This window comes from Durio zibethinus, chromosome 15, assembly GCF_047325235.1.
Source record: "Durio zibethinus cultivar Kanyao isolate XHJ-2024 chromosome 15, ASM4732523v1, whole genome shotgun sequence".
Taxonomy (NCBI): Eukaryota; Viridiplantae; Streptophyta; class Magnoliopsida; order Malvales; family Malvaceae; genus Durio; species Durio zibethinus.
The window spans coordinates 4,522,918-4,545,909 of NC_143176.1; the positions used below are offsets into that span (position 1 = coordinate 4,522,918).

General features: G+C 31.5%; 3 protein-coding genes and 1 long non-coding RNA gene across 5 annotated transcripts; 1 reads left to right on the forward strand and 3 right to left on the reverse strand.

The window, feature by feature from the left end:
• Nucleotides 1-224: 224 nt before the first annotated feature.
• On the reverse strand, nucleotides 225-1,996 carry LOC149514555 (uncharacterized). The gene is made up of 2 exons (XM_089744205.1): nucleotides 1,616-1,996; nucleotides 225-1,205 (listed from the first exon to the last, which is right to left on the reverse strand). The coding sequence occupies exons 1-2, from the start codon at nucleotides 1,862-1,864 to the stop codon at nucleotides 612-614; spliced, it is 843 nt and encodes a 280-aa protein (XP_089600331.1). The 5' UTR covers nucleotides 1,865-1,996; the 3' UTR covers nucleotides 225-611.
• A 1,325-nt stretch (nucleotides 1,997-3,321) lies between these two features.
• On the reverse strand, nucleotides 3,322-10,208 carry LOC111301658 (ubiquitin carboxyl-terminal hydrolase 14-like). Of its 2 annotated transcripts, none has more exons than XM_022897479.2 (20): nucleotides 9,892-10,208; nucleotides 9,355-9,526; nucleotides 8,623-8,735; nucleotides 8,183-8,516; nucleotides 7,743-7,837; nucleotides 7,102-7,235; nucleotides 6,963-7,019; nucleotides 6,794-6,871; nucleotides 6,425-6,479; nucleotides 6,301-6,336; nucleotides 5,898-5,978; nucleotides 5,414-5,612; nucleotides 5,241-5,298; nucleotides 5,045-5,167; nucleotides 4,732-4,820; nucleotides 4,560-4,649; nucleotides 4,264-4,434; nucleotides 4,024-4,148; nucleotides 3,775-3,910; nucleotides 3,322-3,657 (listed from the first exon to the last, which is right to left on the reverse strand). In XM_022897479.2, exons 1-20 carry the CDS (start codon nucleotides 10,003-10,005, stop codon nucleotides 3,479-3,481), a joined length of 2,439 nt encoding a protein of 812 aa, XP_022753214.2. In that variant the 5' UTR covers nucleotides 10,006-10,208; the 3' UTR covers nucleotides 3,322-3,478. The 2 variants fall into 2 exon arrangements, with proteins under 2 accessions (XP_022753214.2, XP_022753215.2); XM_022897480.2 differs by having other exon boundaries at nucleotides 5,898-5,972; nucleotides 9,892-10,192.
• Nucleotides 10,209-13,574: 3,366 nt separating this feature from the next.
• LOC111302295 (uncharacterized) lies at nucleotides 13,575-16,793 on the forward strand. Its single transcript, XM_022898225.2, has 5 exons — nucleotides 13,575-13,687; nucleotides 13,837-15,175; nucleotides 15,409-15,675; nucleotides 16,194-16,349; nucleotides 16,674-16,793. The coding sequence occupies exons 1-5, from the start codon at nucleotides 13,575-13,577 to the stop codon at nucleotides 16,791-16,793; spliced, it is 1,995 nt and encodes a 664-aa protein (XP_022753960.2).
• Nucleotides 16,794-17,543: 750 nt separating this feature from the next.
• On the reverse strand, nucleotides 17,544-18,311 carry LOC111301934 (uncharacterized). The gene is made up of 2 exons (XR_016327952.1): nucleotides 17,768-18,311; nucleotides 17,544-17,682 (listed from the first exon to the last, which is right to left on the reverse strand). It is a non-coding gene; the product is annotated as an uncharacterized LOC111301934 (long non-coding RNA).
• Nucleotides 18,312-22,992: the final 4,681 nt, after the last annotated feature.

The window sequence follows — 22,992 nt, forward strand, 5'->3', positions numbered from 1 at the left end:
ATATAAATGTTTAAAAAATTTGTCCCTTATAAGATATTTAATTCGACTTGATTCGTTTTAAAATTAATTAAAATTTAAAGTGATTATCAAACATCGAAAATTTTAAAAAAAAGAAAAAATTTATCCATCAAACTAATGTTAGGATCAGACTTCTTTCATATATCCAAAATTTGGTTTTTTTTTCTAGTCATGCATCTATTAATACCAATTCCCATAAAGTCGATTGCCAAAATTAGATTGTCTGTCCCCAACATATATCAGAGCAAGTTAGTCCAATCGGAGATACAAGTTATCTAAGAACTTTAAAAACTTGTTCGATAACTCTTTTATCAGAAAAGCAACTAAATGTCAGCAGCTTTTGTAAACTAAGACAACAATGCATCCCAGAATCTGGTAAATAATGCTATCAAAGCGGTTCTCAATTTATAACATTGTGTAGATATTTGTACAACTGCCATTTTCTTATGACTGAAAAACATATTATCGAGAAAAATTGCTCTAACAATGCCTGATTTCTAGTAACTTTAGATTAAATCAAAAACCTCCCAGGATAGAAAAACCAAAAATGTACTGAAAAGAAAAAAGATTGCTGATCCTTCTGCTAGTCTTGCTTATGTATCAATATTGTTTGAGTAAGGCAAATGATCGATTTCGAGTTTTTGACTATGGTTCCTTTCCAGCAATCCTTCCACGATCAACTTCTTCTTATAAAGCTCTGTATCAATCTCAGGAAAATGGTGATCAACTGCAATATTTTTTGATGAAACAAGTTTAATAGTATTCCATTGATACGCGAAGAAGAGCCACGTTGAAGTACAAAAAATTGCACAAACCTTACCCCAGATGACCAGAACCAATAGGCTAAAAAGAAACAAACATATACCAACATTAAAAGCATTGCAGCCCTTTCCATTGCCATGATTTCCAACCTTTACTTGCATACTATTTTCCACACTTCTGGATAATGATGAACACCTTGATGACGATGATGATGAATTCGTGGTCCCGGAAGAAGTTGTACATAAACAAGATGAAAATGTAGAACTTGTTGTTGAGCGATTATCCTCAGTACAGGATGTATTATTATTCATTAATGAAATGTTTTTTAGTGACTTTGAACTGAAAATCTTCTTGGGTTCGGATTTATTACTTTTGTAAGTCCTGTGGAGCTTTTGTCCTAATTTTTGGTTTCTCATTTTCTTGATCTGCCAAATGGAAAATAATCAAATACAGTAGAAATTAATAATCAGTTTCATTTTCTTGTAGTTAATTGCAAAATTAATTAATAAAAACAATAAAAATCCAGTCTTGAAAATCGACCAACATTGACTTACAAAACAAATTATGCTAAAATAAAAAAAAATAAAAAAAGAAAAGTAGAAATTTGAATATAATTTTGGAATCAGTGCTCGCACATGGAGATTGAATGTTAAAGAACTGAAAGTTTCATTATCAAGAGTATAATTAAATCCATTTGGTCAAATTAAAAAAAAAAAGAAAAACAGAACAAAATAATTACTAATAATTATAAAAGAAATAATCACAATAACAACAAAAAGAAATGGAAAACAAATATTTATTACAATGAAAAAAAAAAAAAAAAGGGAAAACTAACCGAGGGAGTGTCAAAGAGGACGGCTTTGATATAACGGGAGAAACTCCGACGATCATGTTTGCTTTTCCGACGAAAAGAACCGACAACATCTTTGTCTTTATCGTCCGAAAACATGTTAACCGCCGGCGAAACAACCAGTTTGACTCCCTCCGACAGCTTTCCTTCTCCAACCACCAAACCGTTTTCCTTAACAAATGGATTAAAGCACATGCAAAAACTACTACTTCTCTTCTTATTTACTTTTTTCATTTTCCTTTTTTACAACGTTGTTAAGTTCATGCAACGGTTTTGATCTCTTTTCTTAGAAGGGAGGAAAAATATAGTTTTTTTGTAAGGTTTGTGGCGAAGATTTAGGGAAAAAGTGTTTGTTTGGAAAGAGAGTTTCGGAGAACCTGAGAAAACGAGGGAAAAAAAGTTGATTTCTTGTCTTTTCTTTTTAAAGTGTTTAAGAGAAAATTTCCATTAATCACCATAAAAAATGACAATCGATTTAGTTAAAAAGCACGGTAAATGTCAAAATTATTCGCATCCATGTAAATCTATCAATTTGAAATACGATGATACGATATAAAAATGATACAAATAAAAAATAAAAAAAATATGATTTAAAATTTTAAAAAAATTATAACTAAATTTAATAAAATTAAAAAAATTACATTTTATACTTATACAAATTGTGACACGTAATTTTTATATAAAATATAATATAAATATAATATTTTATAAATATTGTGACATATTATTTTTATATAAAATATTATACGAATATAATATTTTATAGGATAGGATAATATAAGTTATCATGTCTATCTATCATATCTATATCACGAGAGAGTGATAATTTTGCTTCTTTACATAAGTTCCCTTGCGTAGGGAAAGAAACTTGTTTTTTTTTTTAAAAAAAAATAAAACGTGTTATTATTTTTTAAATATCTTAAATGTTAAATATTTAAATTTTAAATTTATTAGATGAATAATTAAAGTTCGCTTAAATATATGTGATTATTTTTTTTATTAGCATCAAGAAACTACTGAAGATATACAATAAAAAATTGCTATTGAACTTTTTATTGAATAAAAAACCTATGTTTTTCTTTCTTTCTTTTTCATTATCTTTTATCACCTTTTTTATTTATTATTTCAATTCGATTCCCTATCATAGTTGGTTCGTATCTTCAAAAGTTTAACCTTGTTAGAGTATTTACAGTTAAAGATGTCAGCAATAGTTTTGTATGATAACGAGTATCAAAATTAACCCTTTCTTTCAGTTCTACGTATTTGTTTTGAAATTCAATGCTTGAAAATTGATTGTGAAAAACTATATTAGAAATACACTCTATCCCATTTTATATTTCTAAATTCAACTTTTTTATCAATCAAACTCAATTTTGATCAATATTTTATAAAATTTTATATTAAATTAAAATTTTTTAAAAAAAATTTGTTCTGAAAATTTTAAAACTTAAGCTTTATAAATCTTATTTTTTAAAAAATTAACTTTATGATTTATTAAAAACAACAGTCAATAAAAAACATAGTTATTAGGTCTCCTTTTCTTGATATGTCAAAAAACTAAAGAAAAAAAAATTCAAATTTACGAATATTGCAATGATAACTACCCTTCCAAGCATCAATATAGATAGGTGTATAAAAACAAACAAAAAAATTAAAAATTAAATTATTTATGAAAAGATTAAAAAAAATGATTTTAAGGAAAAAGAGGAAAGGAGGGTAGCATGGGGTTATTGAGATAAAGAGATGACAATCTTTGAATGTGCTAAAGTTATGGAAGCCACTTCTACAAAAGGCACAAAGGACTGCCAAAAAATTCCAAGTGAAATTCTATACTGCTGCCCTTTGATTTCAGCTATTAATCCTCTCAAAAAAGTATAAGTAACCCATGTCCTTGGGTGGATTGATAGAAGCCCCTACTTTATTGTCATTGAAAATGACCCATCTACCATCTTTGAGGATGTGAGCAACATAATGGCCACACTGAGTAGAGGTTCCAATGTGACTCACTATTCCAAAAAGCCGATATCCTGGCATTAAGCAAACATTACAACAGGTTTTGACAAAAATAAGAACTCCGAAAATCAGACAACCATCATGCACAACTACGAAGCATGTTAAGAATAACAGAGACTCGAGAGACTCACTCCCCACTCCGTCAGGCAGTCCTGCATCAACTGGAGTAGGTATGCTGTTGCTTGATGTAGTAGTATCCATATCTGGTGAAGCAGAGGGGTTGGGATTGTTAAATATCCAATCTGTTGCTTTTTCAATGTCGCCACCCTGTAAAAATGTACATGCCCCCACAATTATGAATTTCCAAAGCATAAGAAAACAGATTATGAAACCACAACTTCCAAATCCTCAAAAGAGATGAAATGTTGTGAAGACTTCACCGATGCCTTCAATGCCATTCGAGCAATTTCTTCTTGAAAACCAAATGAAATCAAAGTATCAACAGTTGATTGGTCAATAGATGCCTCAGGACCCTGTGCCCCATGGGATATAGGAGCATCTATATCTGAAAAGATATATCATACATTATTGTTCCGATTATGGTACTATATGCCATGTTACAGCTCTTAAAAGCACAGCCTTGCAGAAAGATTCAAGATTATACTTATAACTCTGAATACCTGGATCATCCATGTGTGAAAGCAACCAGTTCATTGCCTCTTCCACACCAGCATTTAAAGTGTTTATGGCAGCTTTCTGACAAGGAAGCTGGTTAAACCCCATTGAGACAAGCTGGGCAACAATTTCTTCGTTGGCCACAGGCTGACTTGATTCCGCCTCACTCCCAGGAGCTATGCAGTAGAAATAACAGGTGCCAAAAAAAAAGGTTTTACAAATCAATAATTCTCCTATTTTACATATCAACTTCTCAATTAAGGTTATCACTATCATTAATGGAATCCGTTAATTCACATACCAGCCTCTGGCAACGGTTCCTCTCCAGGTTGAAGGCCTTTGCTGCGCATATGGCCTATATCTATGATGTCAGGGACATCTATGTAGACATCTGAATGCATAATATACATGACAAATATCAACTTGAAAGTAACAGGCAATGTGCAACATAAGTAACAAAGATGTGAAAGTACCAAGCTTTTTAGGCACCCAGCCTGCCTCCATGACAAACTTCCTCATGTGCAGTACCAAATAATCAGGGAATGAAGTTAAACCAGCAGTCCTGTAGTGTAAAATACAAAGGAGAAACAATAAGCCCCTGAACACTATAAGATATTAATAAAAGACTACTCAAGGACTGCTAGTCTGCAACCTTTGACTAAAACACCATCAGTTAACTATATTGTTATTTTTTTTTATTGGAAATTACATGCTTATCAGGGACCTTCTAAAATAATATACATTAACTAAGGGCTAACCAAACCCATGAAAGAACAGAACTCTTACTTGATAGCTGTCGTCTTAGCCTTCAATGCAGAGCTATAAAATTCATGTATCTCCTCTGGAGCTGCAAAGTTTGCTAAGCATGCTTCTAGAGGTACCCTTGGACGAACTATTTCATCACTGGATCTGTAAAACAAGGCATCCTAAGAAAAAGGTCTACAGAAGGCTAAAAGTATCATACAAGACTATTGGAACTTACACATCCTTCCCTTCTGAAATCTTTTCAGCTTTGGTTTTGTGAAAAGATTCCAGCTCTCCTGAACTCCCAGAGAATAAATCATTAGAACGTTAACGATTTGAATACATGAATATAGATATAAATGAAATGCGCACACAAACATAAAAATATACATATATAAAATCAAAACTTACCTTTATTAGTAGCTTCATGCAGTGGAATATTCAAAGAAAGAATGTAGTCAAGCCTTTTATTATATGCAACCTTCCCAGATGAACACATGATGCGCTCTTCAACACCAAACTTGAAACTCCTTGAGGGATCCAGTTCAGATTTCATAGCATTAGAACATTCAACTTGGTCAAGAAAATGAAGGAAGAACTCCAAGGCATCCTACAGAATAATTCAAGTGTCCATATGAGACTGATGGCTACATATAGAGAACATCGTGCCCCCCAAGACACATCCAATGCTGTGCAATGAGAGAACTAACACACAGAAGCCCAGATTGCAATGATGTATATGGTAATATTGCTATATCTAAAATTAGAACTTTAAGTCGTATTCTCTATGGAATCTAAAAGAACCATTTTCACGTGTACTGGAAAGGTGGAAAATTCAAGTTAATGCTAAAAAGCAAATGATAATTTCATAGTAGAATCAGTAAAATCGGCAGACCTGTTGTCTCATGGTAGAAAACTCCGGATGGCTGGCTGCAATAACTGCTTTGAACATGCGAGGAGGGATCCCTTCCTGTTTCTAATATTTGAATGTTGCAAATGAAAAGAGAAAAGAGAAGTTAACAGGCAACTGTCAGGATCATTCAAACATAGCATGTCTAAATGACAAACAAAACATAGCATGTCTAAATGACAAACACTTTTGATAATTTAATACAAACACTTGTGATAAGCATATCTAAGTTGCATGGCACAAATTTTATTCCTAAACCTATGCCTAATCAGAAACTTCCAGGCCGCAAATATAATTATACCACAATATAACTGGCAATTCAGTGACAACATCTAAGAATCTCCAAGATCAGAACAAACTCAGCACAGATATACAGTGGGAAGCTTACAGCATCTGTTATTGGAGGTACAGCAGTTCCACCTTTCTGGATGACCAGAAAATTAATCAATTAATTCATTAATCAGGAAAAAACCAACTGTACTAAGGCAAATAGATTGATATAGTCGCTGTACCTCTGATGCCGGAAAAGAATATTTACCAGAGAGCAAACCATGTGCCAGTTTTGTTCTGCCACACAACCAGAAAGTGGTTACAAACTCATTGGATCAGAAGTAAGAGGCAAAGAATATGAAACAGCTTATTAAATACACAGCAGAATAAAACAGGCAATGAAATACCAAATCAATGAACTCAACAGCCACACATCAAAATAAGAAAATGATTTGTGCATTATATTAAAAGATACATAAAGGACCACCAAGAAATCTTTGTCAAGATATAGAGCAATAAAACCACATCATAACTACCAACATTAAGGAAACCATTTTAACACATTACATATTGAAATTGAGGAATTAATAACCATAATAATGGTAACTTACAACTGCATATTCAGGTCTACGGTTGGATCAGCTGGGGCTGTCTCAAAAGCCATTTTTAAGCTTTGGTTCATATAATATCTGATTGCATAATCAAAGCAGATAAGAATCGTAAATTCCTAATTTAGGTGAATTTACAATATTAGCTAAACATATGTACATTATAGCTTACCGTCTACAAAATGAATGTGTTGAAAACACCACTTGCATGGTTGCTGCCATGTAGCAGCTGCATAAGAGCAAATTTAGGTAACCAGAAACATCAAAACACTATGTTGTTATTGGTATCACTACATCACAATCAACATTACCTGTTTCCAAGATTCACTAGACCTGTATAACCTGGTCCAAAAATTGCTTCTACATCCTGCCCACTTTCTTGAATTCTATTCCAATCAAAGTTGGTATTCTGGTCAAGCTCCCTTTCAGCAGTTGTCATTTCGGTCTGGAAACAACAAATTGATTTTAATTTCTACTCAGACACTAAACCATTTATAAACACTTCAATCCTCTTCTTATCTTTTCTTCTGGTAAGCTTTGAAACTTACATTCTACGGTAACCATATCACTCCCTTACCACTCAAGCTAATGTCCATCAAGATTTATACAGAATATAGTTGTAGTCAAAAGTTAAGGACCTTAAGGATAGCACAGTTCATTTTTAGCAGAAGTTATTCAAAATGCAATAATTACAAGAAAAAGTTTAGATATATCATATCACAAAAGGGATTCTATGACAAGGGAATTTGCATCAAACTTAAGGAGTCCAAACCACTGCCCAAATGTAAGAGCAAAATGAAATTGGTAGGGATAATAAATACAAATGTAAAATAGAAATTAATTGCATAATAAAATTGCAAATGCAACTACACTATCATGACGTACACGCATCTTAAAGAATTAAACAAGCAGTAGGCTAGTTAGTAAATTATTAATCAACAGAAAAGCTAACCTTCTGCAATGATGAGAAATCAATACCAAAATATGCCATATGTTGTGCTAGAAGTGGGTCTATAACACTATCATCCTCAGGGTAAGAGAAAACATCTGAGCTGCCACAATAAGTCACCCATGGTAAGTTCTGACAAATGTCGCCACCAATGCTCAAAAGAAAGATAATCATCAGAGTGCATTTGAGTGCCAAAAACATTTAATATCCGAACTTAAACTAAACCAAATAAGAAAAAACTGATCCAAACCGAACCAAACATTACGGTTTCAAATCAGTTTTCGGTTTTCTCGGTTTTTTTTTCTCTTACCCCTATGCAGGGTTGAAATCTCATGCGTAACTGAGAGCAGAAAGAGTTCATACCAATTGTGGATCAATGAGAACTTACTAAAATGACACCAGAAACAAACACACATTGACAGTGAAAAACAAGGAAGCATTACCTGCAGATTCCAGATCAGCAGTAATGGTCCCAAGCTTTACTGCGAGAGGATAGCCAGTCTCCTTGTAGTGATCAATGGCATGGTTGTTACCACCAGTTCCATCCCAATTTCTCCTCCCACAGAGGATCATTCCATCAGTAAGATTTAACCATAGATTTTCTGTTTTATCGCACTTAGCACATTTCCAACCAGATGGAGGAACAACAACACTACCAGTTTGCCGTAAATCCATTGCATATGCACTTATTTGCTTCTTATCAGCAGTCCAGGCTGCAACTTGCTCTTTCCGTTCAGCACCCTCAGCCATTAAAATAGCATCAACTGTCAACCTTACCTACAGTATTTGCACAGAATAAGCAAGCCTGGTTCTTGTCCAAAATGAAGAATTTGTTCTTTTAAATTAAAATTCTTTAAAAAATAAAAAATTAAACAATCCATACCTTCTCTGGCAACTCCACAGATGGAAAAGTTAGAGCAACAAAATTAGGCAAAATGACTATACTGTGAGTTTCTTCATATTCTGGTTCATTGTTGTCAAATCCACCGTCAACACCTATAAATCAAATTGCAAAGATTAATCTGTTTCACCACAACAGATAGTAGTAAAGAAATACAATCATTTAGAAAACTTTTGAACTTGTCAAAAATTTGACTTTTATCAATTTGGAGTCCTTGCAAAGGTTCGAGATGCAGAGTCCTAGAGGAATAAGACATGCAATAGCTCTAAACATGTTAGTACACTTATAAATTAGTTCAACTTTTGTCATTAACAGTTGCAAGCACCATTTATACTTTAACTCATCATCACAGAAATAAAACATACTGGCCAGACAAGTGCATTGCCAAATGGTCTCAAGTCTCAACCTATGTTGTTCAACTCAAAGGTGTCAGACAAGAATGTGTTTGATATAGGTATTTTCAACCCTTTTCCTTATATTTGGAGCCACAGGACATTATACAAATGTCTATAATTTAAGGCCTTAGATATGTATCCAAATGACTACTTTAGGCACTACTCTCAGTTCCTTAGAATTGACTTCTTCAACGAGAAAAAAAAAAAAAAAAAAACCTGCCAGCAAGAACAAGAACAGGATAACATAACGTTCAAGAGTAGCAAATAATAACAATGCAGAAACAAATTAATCATAACCATAACAATATTGTAAAAGTACCAATGGCCAAAAGTGTGGGTTTCTTCGAAGGCCTATCTTCAGCAACCAACTTTTTCGTTTGCTTAATATGCAGATACACAGGATTTCCAGTTTTCTCATAATTCCAAACCACATAATCTTTCCCAAATGCTAGAAACGTACTCATATCAATAAACAATCCTCCTTCCGACCTCTGCAAAAGTTCAACCATATTTGAGAGTTCTTACTAAATTTAAACAAACAAAATCTTAAAAAGCTTAATAAAAGAAAGGAAAAACTTTAGCAAAAGTTTGAGCTTTTACTAAACTTTCTCAGAAGCCAAACTACTGAAAAATGTGATTAAAATAAACTAGTGGAATAAACTTTCTCGAAAGCCAAGCAATAGCTAAGCAAAATCGAAACATCAAAAATCAAAACACATAGCCTATCGACATAATTTTTTTTGGGATAAAAAAAAAAACATAATATTTTTAGTTAAAACTAGTCACTAGCAATCCAGCAGTTTCTCGAGAAACAAAAAAGGATAATTTTTAATAAGAAATTAAACAAAAAAGGTACCGGAGAATCAAAGGAGATGCAGCATTCTTGCTTGTAGATACGATTGGTGGGTTCGGGGATCCGAACCCGAGAGAGATTGGATCGGAGCAGTTCCATAGAGTTTATCTCCTCCATTTTTGTTGGTTTTTTAGAGTGAAAGAGAAGAAAAGAATAAGATATTTGCCCTAAAGATTAAGGAACTGCTAAGGCTTTTTTCCTTTTGGCCGTAAGATTGTTTTTTTTTTTTTTTTTTTTTTTTGGTATTGAGAAAAGGAGAGGAACAAAAGGACAGTCTGCTTTTGAAATTAGCGTTCTGCTAATTAATTTCAAACGTCGTTAGACTAGACAAAAAGAAAAGTTTTTCTTTTTTTTTTTTAATGTTTTAAAAATTTCTACATAATAAAAATATTTAAAAGTAGTTTGATTTACGAAATATTAAATTTCAAAATAAAGTGTGATCATTAAAAAAAAGTGATATTTAATTTTTTTTATTTTTGGAATAATCCGTATTCAAATCATTTGTCTATTGAAAAAATCTATATATATTAATTTTTAAAAATTTATTATAATCTTCTTTACATATATAATTATAATTTTTATTTTATTTTATTAAAAATTAATATCCAAATGAGAAATAATACATTTAGTAACAAAAATATATATATTAATTAATTGTTATTTGTATTTATAAAATATCATTAATTAAGGCATTTCAAAATATTAATGCCGATATTTTAATTTTTTATAAAAAAAATTATTTAAAGTGTTTCTGGATAGAATCGTCCTAATTACAATAAAAAAATTATACTGACAAAAATTTATAATTGAATTTCAATCATTTTTGGATATGATTTAAAAAAAAAATTATGTAATAATTTTTTATTTAAATTAAATTTAAAAATAAGGTAACTTTCTCTTCGAAATCTTAAAATATTACAGGGAGAGGTAAATTTATGATCCAAGACTTTGGTTATTGTTGAAAATTTGATATTTTTTTTGAATTATCCTGAACCACATATGATAATCAAAATATCCAGCATCAAGATTTTATAGATTTTCTTCAATCAAATGCATTATTATAATAATATGATTTTTCTTGAGATTTTTTTTTAAGGACTTTTAAATTAAATTAAAAGTGCATAAATAAATATGTTACACTTTGGTTAAGAAATAACGGAGATAATTGGAGGTTAAGTTAGTAAGTATGTCATATTTGAAGGTTAAAAATGTCGAAATAAAAATTTTGAGATGTTCTTCAATTTTAAAATTAATGAAGTGTTTCAAGATAAAATAAATAAATAAATAAACAAAAATGAGACAAAAACAAAAGAAAATAGAGAGAATGTAAAGAATTTTGATAATAATTAAATGTTTAATTATTCTTTTTTTATATTTTATGAATGATAATATGATTAATTGAATAGCTGATTATCTATCTTAAGGCCACGTGTGAGTGTTGATAATATGGCAACTAAAATGCTAATCACGTGACCACTACAATATAAATAAAATTATTTTAATGAGAATTTTTTTTTTTTGAAGAAAATATTTATCATTCATTCATGGAAGGAAAGGGGTAAATAATGCTTGGACAGTAAATATTCATCCTTCATTCGTGGAAAGAAAACCGAAATTCATCTATACGATGGGTAAATAAAGCTTGGACACTCACCTAACCAAATATGTATTTTAAGTTTAACTCTAGTTTAACGCGCGTAAATTACACTGACGTTACGAAATTTTTTTTAATTACTTCCAAAACATTTAGTTTTATATTAAATTAAATTAAAATTTATATTTTTAATTGAGAAAATCCACAAACGTTAGATTCTAAATTGAGCATTTAACCAAAATTTTTTAAAGTATTCAACTCCATTTTGTGCTACCATAAGGTTATTTATTCTAAGCATTTTCTATCATGATTGCAACTACACAAAGAAAAAAAAATCTAAGATTAATGTTGTGAAAAATATTTAGTGTAAACTCTAAATTTGTGTAATCATTGTCAAACTACTATGGTCATGCCTTGTTAAAATCAATTTAATTTGTCACATCCTCATTTAATAAGAACACATTCATATGAAAAAAGTTAAATAAAATGAAAAAGTTAACATTAATTAATGTAATTGATAATTCAAAAAAGTTAGGAAATATGTGCAACATATTTGTAGGAGTATAAACATAAAAAATGAGTGCTAAATGATAGCTTTTATAAAGATTTAAAGATAGGAACCACAAAAATATATTAAATCATGATGTGTTAATTGTATGAAAAACAAAATAAAAGGCAAAAAAAAAAAAAAATCAAACCAAAGTAAAACAGAATATATGAGAAGCTTTATGAAAAAAATAATAAGATAGGAAGATTTAAATTATTCGATGAAAAAAAATGAAAATTTAAAGTGATTTATTGTTCATTTAAAAAAGATAGTATCATATAGAAAGGGAATGTTTTCTTTAACTTATAAAAAATATCAATTAGAATAAAAAAAATAGAAAAAAAATAAAAAAAACTTATCTCTTTTGTCTATCATAACATGTTTGTATAGAAAAAAATTATGACTAAAAATATAGGTTTATGTAGATAATTACCTTAATGAACTTTAATAAAAAGAGATAAGATATGTACTTCATCTCATCACTCAAATCCTTAATATACTTTTTTGTTTTAACCTAAATGACAATTACATAAATAATATGAAAAAAAAATGGAGAAATGAAAAATAAAAAGAAAAGAAAATTGAAAGTTCAACAATAAATAGTAGCTTTATGAAGGTATAAATATTATTATTAAGACTTTTAAATTTCAAAAAGAGAGAGTACATAATAATCTCTTTTACTTTATTATAAAATTTGGATCATGCCATAAATGAAAGTCATAAACAATTTCTTGTAATCAATATGAAAACTTTTCATCAATATATTTATCTTATTTAATAATATATTTTTTTTTTACAAAAATATAAAAGATTATTATTGGGTATTGTTAGCGTTCATAAAATCTTCTATTAGAGTTCGAGATTGTTCATAAAATGTACCTAGGCGATAAAAGATAATTTCTTCTTCATAATCAAATACGAAATGATAGCTAACTGTAATAAGCTTATAAGATCTCAAATTCGAACATTTGTGGCTCGACTCACCCTTTGATGAACTGAAAATATAAAAAATAAAAATTTAAAAACAAAAGATAGAGTCACCATAGAAGAGAAAATCTTTAACTCTAAAAGCGAATAATTAAAAAAAAAAACTCTATAAAGCCAAACTAACCTTGAAGAAATAATGCTTGAAAAACTCATTTTCAAAACAATTTGGTTTTAGGTATTTTGTTTTCAACCGATTTGCTCATCATGTTTTTACTTGGTTTGAATATTTCATTATTTTATTTTCTCAACTATTTTGGTTGCAATTTATGTTTTGTTTATTAAAATAAGACATTAATTGGATTGGATTTAACGGTAAACGTAAACAAAAAGTAAACTTAACGGCGCGTATAAGTCAAAACTATAACTAAGTTCTTACTTGAATAGATTCCAAAACTTTCATTCCTAAATTGAACTATTCTTGTTGAGAAAACGTTACATAATAGGGAATTTAACTTAAAAACTACAAAAAAAAAAAAAAAATCTCTTTTTTAAAGCAAAAACCAAAAGAAAAAAAAAACCATCAAACAACTTTTGTCTATCTACCTCTCTCTCAGGTGCATGCGTGCTGCATGCGCCACTCTTTGGCCGCCAATCACCTTGGTCTCAACTGAACCAAATCATTCCTTGTCGTCCCTGGTGCTTCCACTGTTGTTGTTTTCAGCCATGTTGAGGTTAGTTTCCTTCTAGAACTTTATCTTTTCAACCATGTGCTGTTGATAATGTTAATTTTATTGTTTCTTTTTTATTATTCCTTTCTATTATCCTTTCAGTTTGTTAGATTAAGGCAACGTTAAATGGAAACATGTTTGACATAATGCAGATTTTTGGGCTACGGAAATGTTAGGAGGGTTGCCCGATCCCTTCATTCGAACTGGAAGCCTAGCTTCCAAGAAGCAAATAATATTGTGGTGCGTACAAAAGTTGAGTTCCCTTACTCCCTATATAAGTTATGCTCACAGTATAAACATTCATTAAGAGAAGATACTCCTTTTGCGTTTTACAAAATAAAGGAAGGATTATCAAAGAGTTATCCGCCTCGGAGCTTCCATACCCTTTCTTCTAGTTATGTATTTTCAGACAATGCACAAGTTACTTGGAAGAGGCTTTTTCAATTATTTTACTATGATGGTCCAGCTTTGACGCCAATAAGTAGAATTGCCTGTGCAGTGACTTTGGCTTTAAGTAGGTCGAACCTTGTAGTTTCTGCTTTTATGGCGTTCATGATTGGAGAGCTAGCCTGGACCCAACAGAAATGGGCAGAAGCAGGAGACTTCTCTGCAAAGGATACTCTTTATATGCAAGCACAAAATGGACGTATCTATTTAGCATCTTTTGTATTATTCCTTTGGGAGTTTATAATTTTGTTATTCAGAGCAATCTATTTAGCGATTTTGTTTTTACCCAGCATAGCAATGGCTCCCTTTGTGGATTCTTTAGGTGTTGAATTCAGAAAAATGTGGCTTCGTGTTGTCCATCGTACACTGGAAAAAGCAGGCCCAGCATTTATAAAATGGGGTCAATGGGTTGCGATTAGACCAGATCTGTTTCCTAGAGATCTTTGTGATGTACTTGTTCAACTTCAAGCTACAGCTCCATCACATAGTTTCTCTTTCACAAAGAAATCTATTGAAAAAGCATTTGGTCAAAAGTTGACTGAAATCTTTGCAAATTTTGAAGAGGAACCTTTGGCATCTGGAAGTATTGCTCAAGTTCATAGAGCAACTTTGAAATATAGGTACCCTGGTCAACAAACCAAGCCCATTGTAGTTGCTGTAAAGGTTCGGCATCCAGGGGTTAGTGAAGCAATTAGAAGAGACTTTATGATAATTAATTTTGTAGCTAAACTTTCAAAGTTCATCCCTACGTTGAAATGGTTGAGATTGGATGAAAGTCTACAACAATTTGCAGTTTACATGATGTCCCAAGTTGATCTTGCTAGGGAAGCTGCACATCTAAGCCGTTTTATCTACAACTTCCGTAGATGGAAGGATGTCTCATTTCCAGAGCCTTTATACCCCTTGGTACACCCTGCTGTTCTGGTAGAGACTTTTGAACATGGAGAAAGTGTTTTGCACTATGTTGATGAGCTTGAAGGACATGAGCAGACTAAAAACGCCCTTGCTCACATTGGGACGCATGCATTTTTAAAAATGCTTTTGGTATTGTTTCTCATACTCTCTTTTTCATTCTTTAAACTTCTTCATTTTTACATTTCTTCTTATTGTGGTGGTTGTAAATACTGAATTGCGTTGCATTGGATTGTTTGTATCGTTTCTTCTACCTTGTAGTCCCGTACTTGTTTAAGATTTTGTCTCTGAAAAGCTTATGCATAAGTCATGCTAAAATTTAAAGATTGGATTCAAACTTATGATGTTCTTTTTTCCTTCTCCAGGTAGATAATTTTATTCATGCAGACTTGCATCCTGGGAATATTCTTGTCCGTGTAAAAGATAGGCGATCATGTAAACATCTCTTTAGTTCAAGGCCTCATGTTATCTTTCTTGATGTAGGCATGACAGCTGAACTTTCGAAGATAGATCGAATGAATTTACTGGAGTTTTTTAAGGCTATTGCTCTTCGAGATGGTCGCAGTGCTGCTGAGTCCACACTTAGGTTATCTAAACAGCAACATTGTCCTAATCCAAAGGCTTTCATAGAGGTAATGCATTTGCTAGAAAGTTTTTTCTGTTGGGTGTAACGTACTGATTTTTTATACCGCCATGAAAGTTTATTGGACTGTCAATCGAAGAGTTTATTTATCCAAGAACATATTTCATGTTTTTTCATGTTTTGTTTTAAACATTCATCCATGTTTTTAAATTGAATTAGATTATCAGACAAAGTTAAAAACCTCATAGCCTCCCCGGCTATCTTTGCTATTTGCTCTTTCTGTGGACCTTGTAGACCAAAAATTTGACTTTGGAGCAAACATACCAAATAATGAGGTTCTTTCTTCTAATAATGAAGTACCTTTTAATGGACCATGCATTTTATCTCTATTCTTGATACTTATGACTTTGTTTAAGTTCCTTAGAGACTTACCATATGTAGTTGGACTGTAAGATGGAATTAGTCAAGGTGGTGTGCTTTAAGGATCTAAACTTAAACTCTAAGCCTTTGCTCTCCCTTGTACGCAAAAGATATGATCCAAGCTTAAGCTTTTTATTTTGTTGACAGGACGTTGAACAATCTTTCAATTTCTGGGATTCCCCAGATGGTGAGTTTGTCTATCCAGGCGAGTGCATACAGCAACTACTTGAGCATGTTAGACGTCATAATGTCAACATTGATGGAAATGTTTGTACAGTAATTATTACCACCTTGGTTCTTGAGGTAATATGGTCTTTGCTTGCTACTTATCATAGTCTTCTCTCCTTGAGAAAGTTATTGAATTCCTTCTATTCAAGATGTTTAGTAATCAGCATGAAAACTATCGATAATCATGATGGCTGAGACTTTCTTGAATAGTAAAATTTATATTGAGGAGAAACAAGATGTTAAAGAAATGGAAAATATAGTTAGTGTAAAATGAATGTTTACCTGCATTGATTACTAAACATCTTGTTACATGTTGAACAATGTTACGTAGTTCCAAAAATCCTTGAGACATAAATTTTGGTTTTCTAAGCTTTTTGTTTCTTTTTTCCATCTTTGTAGGGATGGCAGCGGAAGCTTGACCCTCAATTGGATGTGATGCGCATGTTGCAGACAGTACTATTTAAAGTTGACAGGGCTAAGTCTCTACTTTACACCATTGAAGGACTTATGGCACCTTAAGAAGTCTATCCATCTCCTTTATTTTACTGAAAGTTTTGATAGCAATGATAGAAAAGGGATACATTGACATGTTACAATCATGAGGAATAACTATCTTCCTCCTCCATCCTTGATTTTAAACTTACTTGATTTTCGTCTACTATTATTTCAGTTTAGATTTTGCTAACGAATACTCTGAAGGTTAGCTAACATTCAATTTATAGGGAAACTAGTTCAGTTTTAGAGGCTGACCCTATCATTTTCTCTTGTTAATTTGGTACTATAAAGTACTTCAAATGAGAAATAAATGAGAAATAAAATGTTGATGTTAATTTTTTTCCTAGAATCATTCTCTAATGTTGATGTTTTCTTCATTCCCACATTTAACACGGAAGAAAAGGTAATGTAAAGTTTACTTTATATTTTCTCAAAAAAATTTATTTTCTATATTTACAATAATTGTTTTGAAAGTGAAATTACAGGTAGAAATTAATACTTGCCTTAAGTCTGCTTGGCATGCATTTCAAAGATATATATAATGTTAGCAGAAGTATATACTCGACCATTTGATTCAATGATCTATGTATAATTACCAACATTAAGGAAAATATTTTAACACATAACATATTGAAATTGAGGAATTAATAACCATAATAATGGTAACTTACAATTGCATATTAAGGTTTATGGTTGGATCAGTTGGGGTCATCTCAAAAGCCATTTTTAAGCTTTGGTTCATATAATATCTGATTGCATAATCAAAGCAGAAAATGGAAAGAAAAGCAAATAAGAACCATAAATTCCTAATTTAAGTGAATTTACAATATTAGCTAAACGTATGTACATCATAACTTACCGTCTACAAAATAAATGTGTTGAAAACACCACTTGCATGGTTGCTGCCATGGAGCTGCTGCATAAGAGCAAATTTAGGTAACCAGAAACATCATAACACTATATTGTTTTTGGTATCCCTACATCGCGTTCAATATTACCTGTTTCCAAGATTCACTAGACCTGTATAACCCGGTCCAAAAAGTTGCTTCTACATCCTACCCGTTTTCTTGAATTCTATTCCAATCAAAGTTGGTATTCTTGTCAAGCTTCCTTTTAGCAGATGTCATTTCAGTCTAGAAACAACGAATTGATTTTAATTTCTACTCAAACACTAAATCATTTATAAACACTTCAATCCTCTTCTTATCTTTTCTTCTGGTAAGCTTTGAAACTTACATTCTATGGTAACCATATCACTCTTTTACCACTCAAGCTAATGTCCATCAAGATTTATACAAAATATAGTCAAAAGTTAAGGACCTTAAGGATAACACAGTTCATTTTTAGCAAAAGTTATCATTAAAAATGCAATAATTACATGAAAAAGTTTAGATATATCAACACATCACAAAAGGGATTCTATGAAAAGGGAATCTGCAACAAACTTAATCAGTCTAAACCACTACCCGAATGTAAGTGTAAAATGAAATTGGTAGGGATAATAAATAAAAATGTAAAATAGAAATTAATTGCATAATAAAATAGAAATTAATTGCATAATCTGCTTGATCACAACAGATATTACTAAAGAAATACAATCGTTTAGAAAACTTTTGAACTTTTCAAAACTTTGATTTTGATCAATTCGAAGTCCTTACATAGATTCGACATGCAAAGGCATAGAGGAATAAGATATGTGTCGTAACGATTTTGGGACCGCTAGATGTAATTGTGTTTTAAAATTGAGAAAAATAAAAAGGGGAGTTGCCACCAATCTTTGTTAGGGTGTAATTGGTTATCCAAAAGTTTATCTTTCTAATAAAACTATAAAAACGAGTTTAAAGTTTATTAAAAAGATAAATTTTGATCTACGAAAAATTAGGTTGGGTTCGAGAGTCGGTTACGTGTGAAGAAGGACTAGCACCCCCACAACGCCCATAAATTGATACCATTTAATTATGTATTATTTTCGGTGTTGGATAAAAATGGTTTTAATTTGAAATTTAACACTAATTCCTTTCATTTGAAAAAATAAAATTTTGCTAAAATTTTTGTTTAAAAATATTGAGAAAATCTTTAAGTTAAAGAATTATCTTAAAATTCTCCAACATCTAGGTAGAATTTAAAATAACTCTTTTCACTTAAGATTTAGCACAATAATTCTTAAAATGAAATAAAAATCTTTATAGAAAATAATTGTTAGTGACTCTCCAACATCTAAGTAGAGTACCAAGAATTATTTCTTTCGGAATATTTTTTTTATTTTGTAATATCACAATTTTTTTTTTAAAAAGTATTATTCTTTTTTTATTATAAAATATTTTATCACCAAGTAGTAAATTAAAGAGAGAATAATGTAGACAATAATTGATGATAACATGCTAACGTATGTATGTTAATGAATGTCATGTAAATGAAATACAATTTAAAAGTTGAGTTCTTAAGTATAATGAGATCACCCCAACTCTCCAACATCTAGGCAGAGCTTAGGTGTGACTGTTTATATTTAAGATCCCAATTTACTGTTATACTTTTTATTTATTAATCTTATTATTAATGTGAATTAAGAAATCGTGTGAAAAGACTTAACGAAGTAAAATTTCCTAAATACCCCATCATTTAGGCAGCATTCGGGAACAAATTGCTTCAAATGAAATTTTCACACGTGTCCTTAGGATTTTTAGGATGTTTTGAGTAAGAGCTTGAGTAGAGGTTTTAAAGATTAAGGTTTCAAGATTTTGAAGATTCGGATTTTAAGGGTCTGGATTTAAGTTTTGAGGGTTTTAGGGTTTGGTTTTAAGGTATGGAAGGTTTAGGATTTTGATTTTAGAGTTTCAAGATTTTAGGGTTTCGGTTTTAAAAGTTTAAAGGTTTGGGATTTCGGATTTTAGGAGATTTTGAATTTTAGGGGTTTTGGATTTTAGGGATTTTAGAAATCTAGGATTTTGAAAATTAAGAATTAGTGTTTGATGTTTCATTTTTAAGAAAATACGAATATCTCTAAAAATTCACAACATCTAGGTGAATTTTCGAAGCAAGTTCGATTTTAATGATTTTTAAAAATTAATTAAAAATTTCTTATATATTTTTTATTTATTAATAATAATTTCCTAACATCTAGACAGAATTATTTTTTTAGGAAAAATATTTTTTATTCCCTCCAACATCTAGGCAGGAAAAATAATAATAATAATAATAATTATTTTTTGAACATTTTTAATATATATTTTTAATTATTACTTGTTTTCAATTTTATTATTATTAAAATAATTAAACATTTATCATAACAAATTTAAGAACTTATCATGCATAAATATAAAAATAATACTTAAAATAACAATAATAATAATATTAAAAAATAAGAAAAAAAATTTTTTTTACCTGAACCGAATCGGTCAACAGTTCGGTCAAAGCCAGTTTGAACCAATTTGGCAGTTTAATATGTGGTTCGGGTGAAAATCTACGGTTCGATCTGGTTCAGACCAATTTAATTGGACCGTTCAACAACTATTAGAAGAACGGATCAACGGGTCGAGTTAGACAGATCCGGGGTCGGATCCTGATCAACGCACGGATCCTCCTTGGTCGAAACGATGTCGTTATGGACTGTAACCTTCTATATAAAACCCAAAAAAAATTTTTTGGTCATTCTTCTCCTATTTCAAAAAAAAAAAGGGGGAAAGAGAGCTCTGAGGCTCTCGTCATCCGGTCGTCGGACCACCGTAATGGCAGTCGCCTTGGTCACCACCGACGGTAGCTGTCGGTGGTTTTCAATCATCGAAAAATGCAAAAATTATTCTGGCAACTCTCTTCAATGCCCTCTTTCCAGATCTGGTTTTTTTTTCGTCAGAAACGACGATCGAGGCTTAAAGTTTTCTGCCTTCTTCTTTTTTCTTTTTTTTAGACTAAAATTGATCTATTTTCTTTGTTTTTACAAGGAGCTTGACGCTGAGGTTCCTTCCTACAGGGAGGACTGTTTGTCTTTTTTTTTTTGTTTCTGTCTTTGTGTTTTTATTTTCGTGGTTGATGTGGGTTGAAGGGTTTTTTTTTGTATGTCTAGGTGTCCGAGATGGTGTTGTAGGCAGTATGTCTAGAGGTTTCGAAGATCTATCCAAAGGTTTTTGAGAGGGGATATCCGAGAGAGCTTTAAAAAAAAAGGGTCTGAGAGAGAGATCAAGGAAAAAAAGTTAGAGGTTTTTAAGGAGTTCAAAAGAGGAACAGGTGGTGGCTGTAGCATGGGTATAGCCTGTAGAAGCGTGGGCAGCTAGTGGTGGTTGCAGGGTGGCTAGTGCCAGGCATCAGCCGCCTTGCTTTCTATCATTTTTTATTTTTTTTCTTTTTTTTTAATAATTAATAATTATTTTTTTAAAAAATATATATATTTATTACTATTACTATTATTATTAATTTTAATAGTAGACCCGGACAAATCAGTGTTTACAACTGTCCCTCTTTGCGCATTACTGAGAATAAAAAATAGGGCAAAGACAAAGATAACGATTTTATCCGAAAGTAAATCATGATTTTTTTTTAAAATATATATAAAACGATTGGGATGACACCACAAGTCGAAAAATAATGAACCGATCGAGATAACACTGCGAATCAAATTTATGCCTGGAGGTCTTATAAAATCGACTGGGACAATACCACAAGTCAAAAAATAAAGAATCGATCGGGACAACACCGCGAATCAAATTTATGCCCTGAGGTCTTACAGAATCGACTGGGATAATACCACAAGTCAAAAAATAAAGAATCGATCGGGACAACACCGCGAATCAAATTTATGCCTGGAGGTCTTACAAATCATGTCTGGAGGGCTTACAAAATCGACTGAAACAACACTGTAAATTGAAAAATAAAGAATCGATATGGATAACATCACGAATTGAATTTATGTCGGAAAGTCTTACAAATCATGCTCGGAGATCTTACAGAATCATGCCTGAAGGTCTTAGAAATCATGCTCGAAAGTCTTAAGAATCATGTTCGAAGGTCTTACAAAATCGATTGAGATAATATCGCAAGTTAAAAAATAAAGAATCGATCGAGACAACACCGCGAATCACCTGAAGATCTTACAAAATCATGCCCGGAGGTCTTAAAAATCATATCCGAAGGTCTTAAGAATCATGTCCAGAGGTCTTACAGAATCGACTGGGATAATATCGTAAGTCAAAAAATAAAGAATCGATCGAGATAACATCGCGAATCAAATTTATGTCCGGAGGTCTTAGAAATCATGCTTGGAAGTCTTACAGAATCATGTCCGGAGGTCTTACAGAATCAACTGAGATAATATCGTAAGTCAAAAGATAAAAAATCGATTGGGATAACATCATAGATCGAAATTATGTTCGAAAGTCTTAAAAATCATGCCCGGAGGTCTTACAAAATACACTAAGATAACATCACAAGTCGAAAGATAAGAAATCGATCGGAATAATATCGTAAATGGAAATTATATCCGAAAGACTTAGAAATCATGCTCGAAGATCTTACAGAATCTACTGAGATAACATCACAGTCGAAAGATAAGAAATCGATCGAGATAACATCGCGAATCAAAATTATGCCTGGAGATCTTACAGAATCGACTGAGATAACATCGAAAGTCGAAAGATAAGGAATCGATTGGGATAATACCTTGAATAGAAATTGTACCCAGAGGTCTTACAGAATTGACTGAGATAACACCATAGTCAAAAGATAAAAAATCGATCGGGATAACACTACGAATCAAAATTATGTTTGGAGGTCTTAGAAATCATGCCCGAAGGTCTTACAAAATCGACTAAGATAACATCACAAGTCGAAAGATAAAGAATCGATCGGGATAACACCGTGAATCAAAATTATGCCTGGAGGTCTTAAAAATTATGCCCGAAGGTCTTACAGAATCGACTGAAATAATATATCAAGTTAAAAAATAATGAATCGATCAAGATAACATCGCAAATCGAATTTATGCCCGGAAGTCTTAGAAATCATACTCGGAGGTCTTATAGAATCGACTGAAATAACATTGTAAGTCAAAAGATAAAGAATTCATCGGGATAACACCGTAAATCAAAATTATGCCAAGAGGTCTTACAAATCTCAAAATCTTTGAATGCTCCTCCTAATCAGAGGCAATGAGACTTTAAAGATTTGAAAATTGTTTTAAACATGACTTTCGCCTGATCAAAAATTTTTTAGACTCTAAAGGTCTTTTCTGAAG

Excerpts from the sequence above, each read along its gene's own strand:
- LOC111302295 (XM_022898225.2), top strand. The coding sequence starts at position 13,575 with ATGCGTGCTGCATGCGCCACTCTTTGGCCGCCAATCACCTTGGTCTCA. Across the intron at positions 15,676-16,193 it reads ATCCAAAGGCTTTCATAGAG|GACGTTGAACAATCTTTCAA; the intron begins GTAATGCATTTG and ends TTTTGTTGACAG. Across the intron at positions 16,350-16,673 it reads TTACCACCTTGGTTCTTGAG|GGATGGCAGCGGAAGCTTGA; the intron begins GTAATATGGTCT and ends CCATCTTTGTAG.
- LOC149514555 (XM_089744205.1), bottom strand. The coding sequence starts at position 1,864 with ATGAAAAAAGTAAATAAGAAGAGAAGTAGTAGTTTTTGCATGTGCTTT. Across the intron at positions 1,206-1,615 it reads TCCTCTTTGACACTCCCTCG|ATCAAGAAAATGAGAAACCA; the intron begins GTTAGTTTTCCC and ends TCCATTTGGCAG.
- LOC111301658 (XM_022897479.2), bottom strand. The coding sequence starts at position 10,005 with ATGGAGGAGATAAACTCTATGGAACTGCTCCGATCCAATCTCTCTCGG. Across the intron at positions 8,736-9,354 it reads ACCCACACTTTTGGCCATTG|GTGTTGACGGTGGATTTGAC; the intron begins GTACTTTTACAA and ends TTTGATTTATAG. Across the intron at positions 4,650-4,731 it reads CTGGGTGCCTAAAAAGCTTG|ATGTCTACATAGATGTCCCT; the intron begins GTACTTTCACAT and ends TTATGCATTCAG.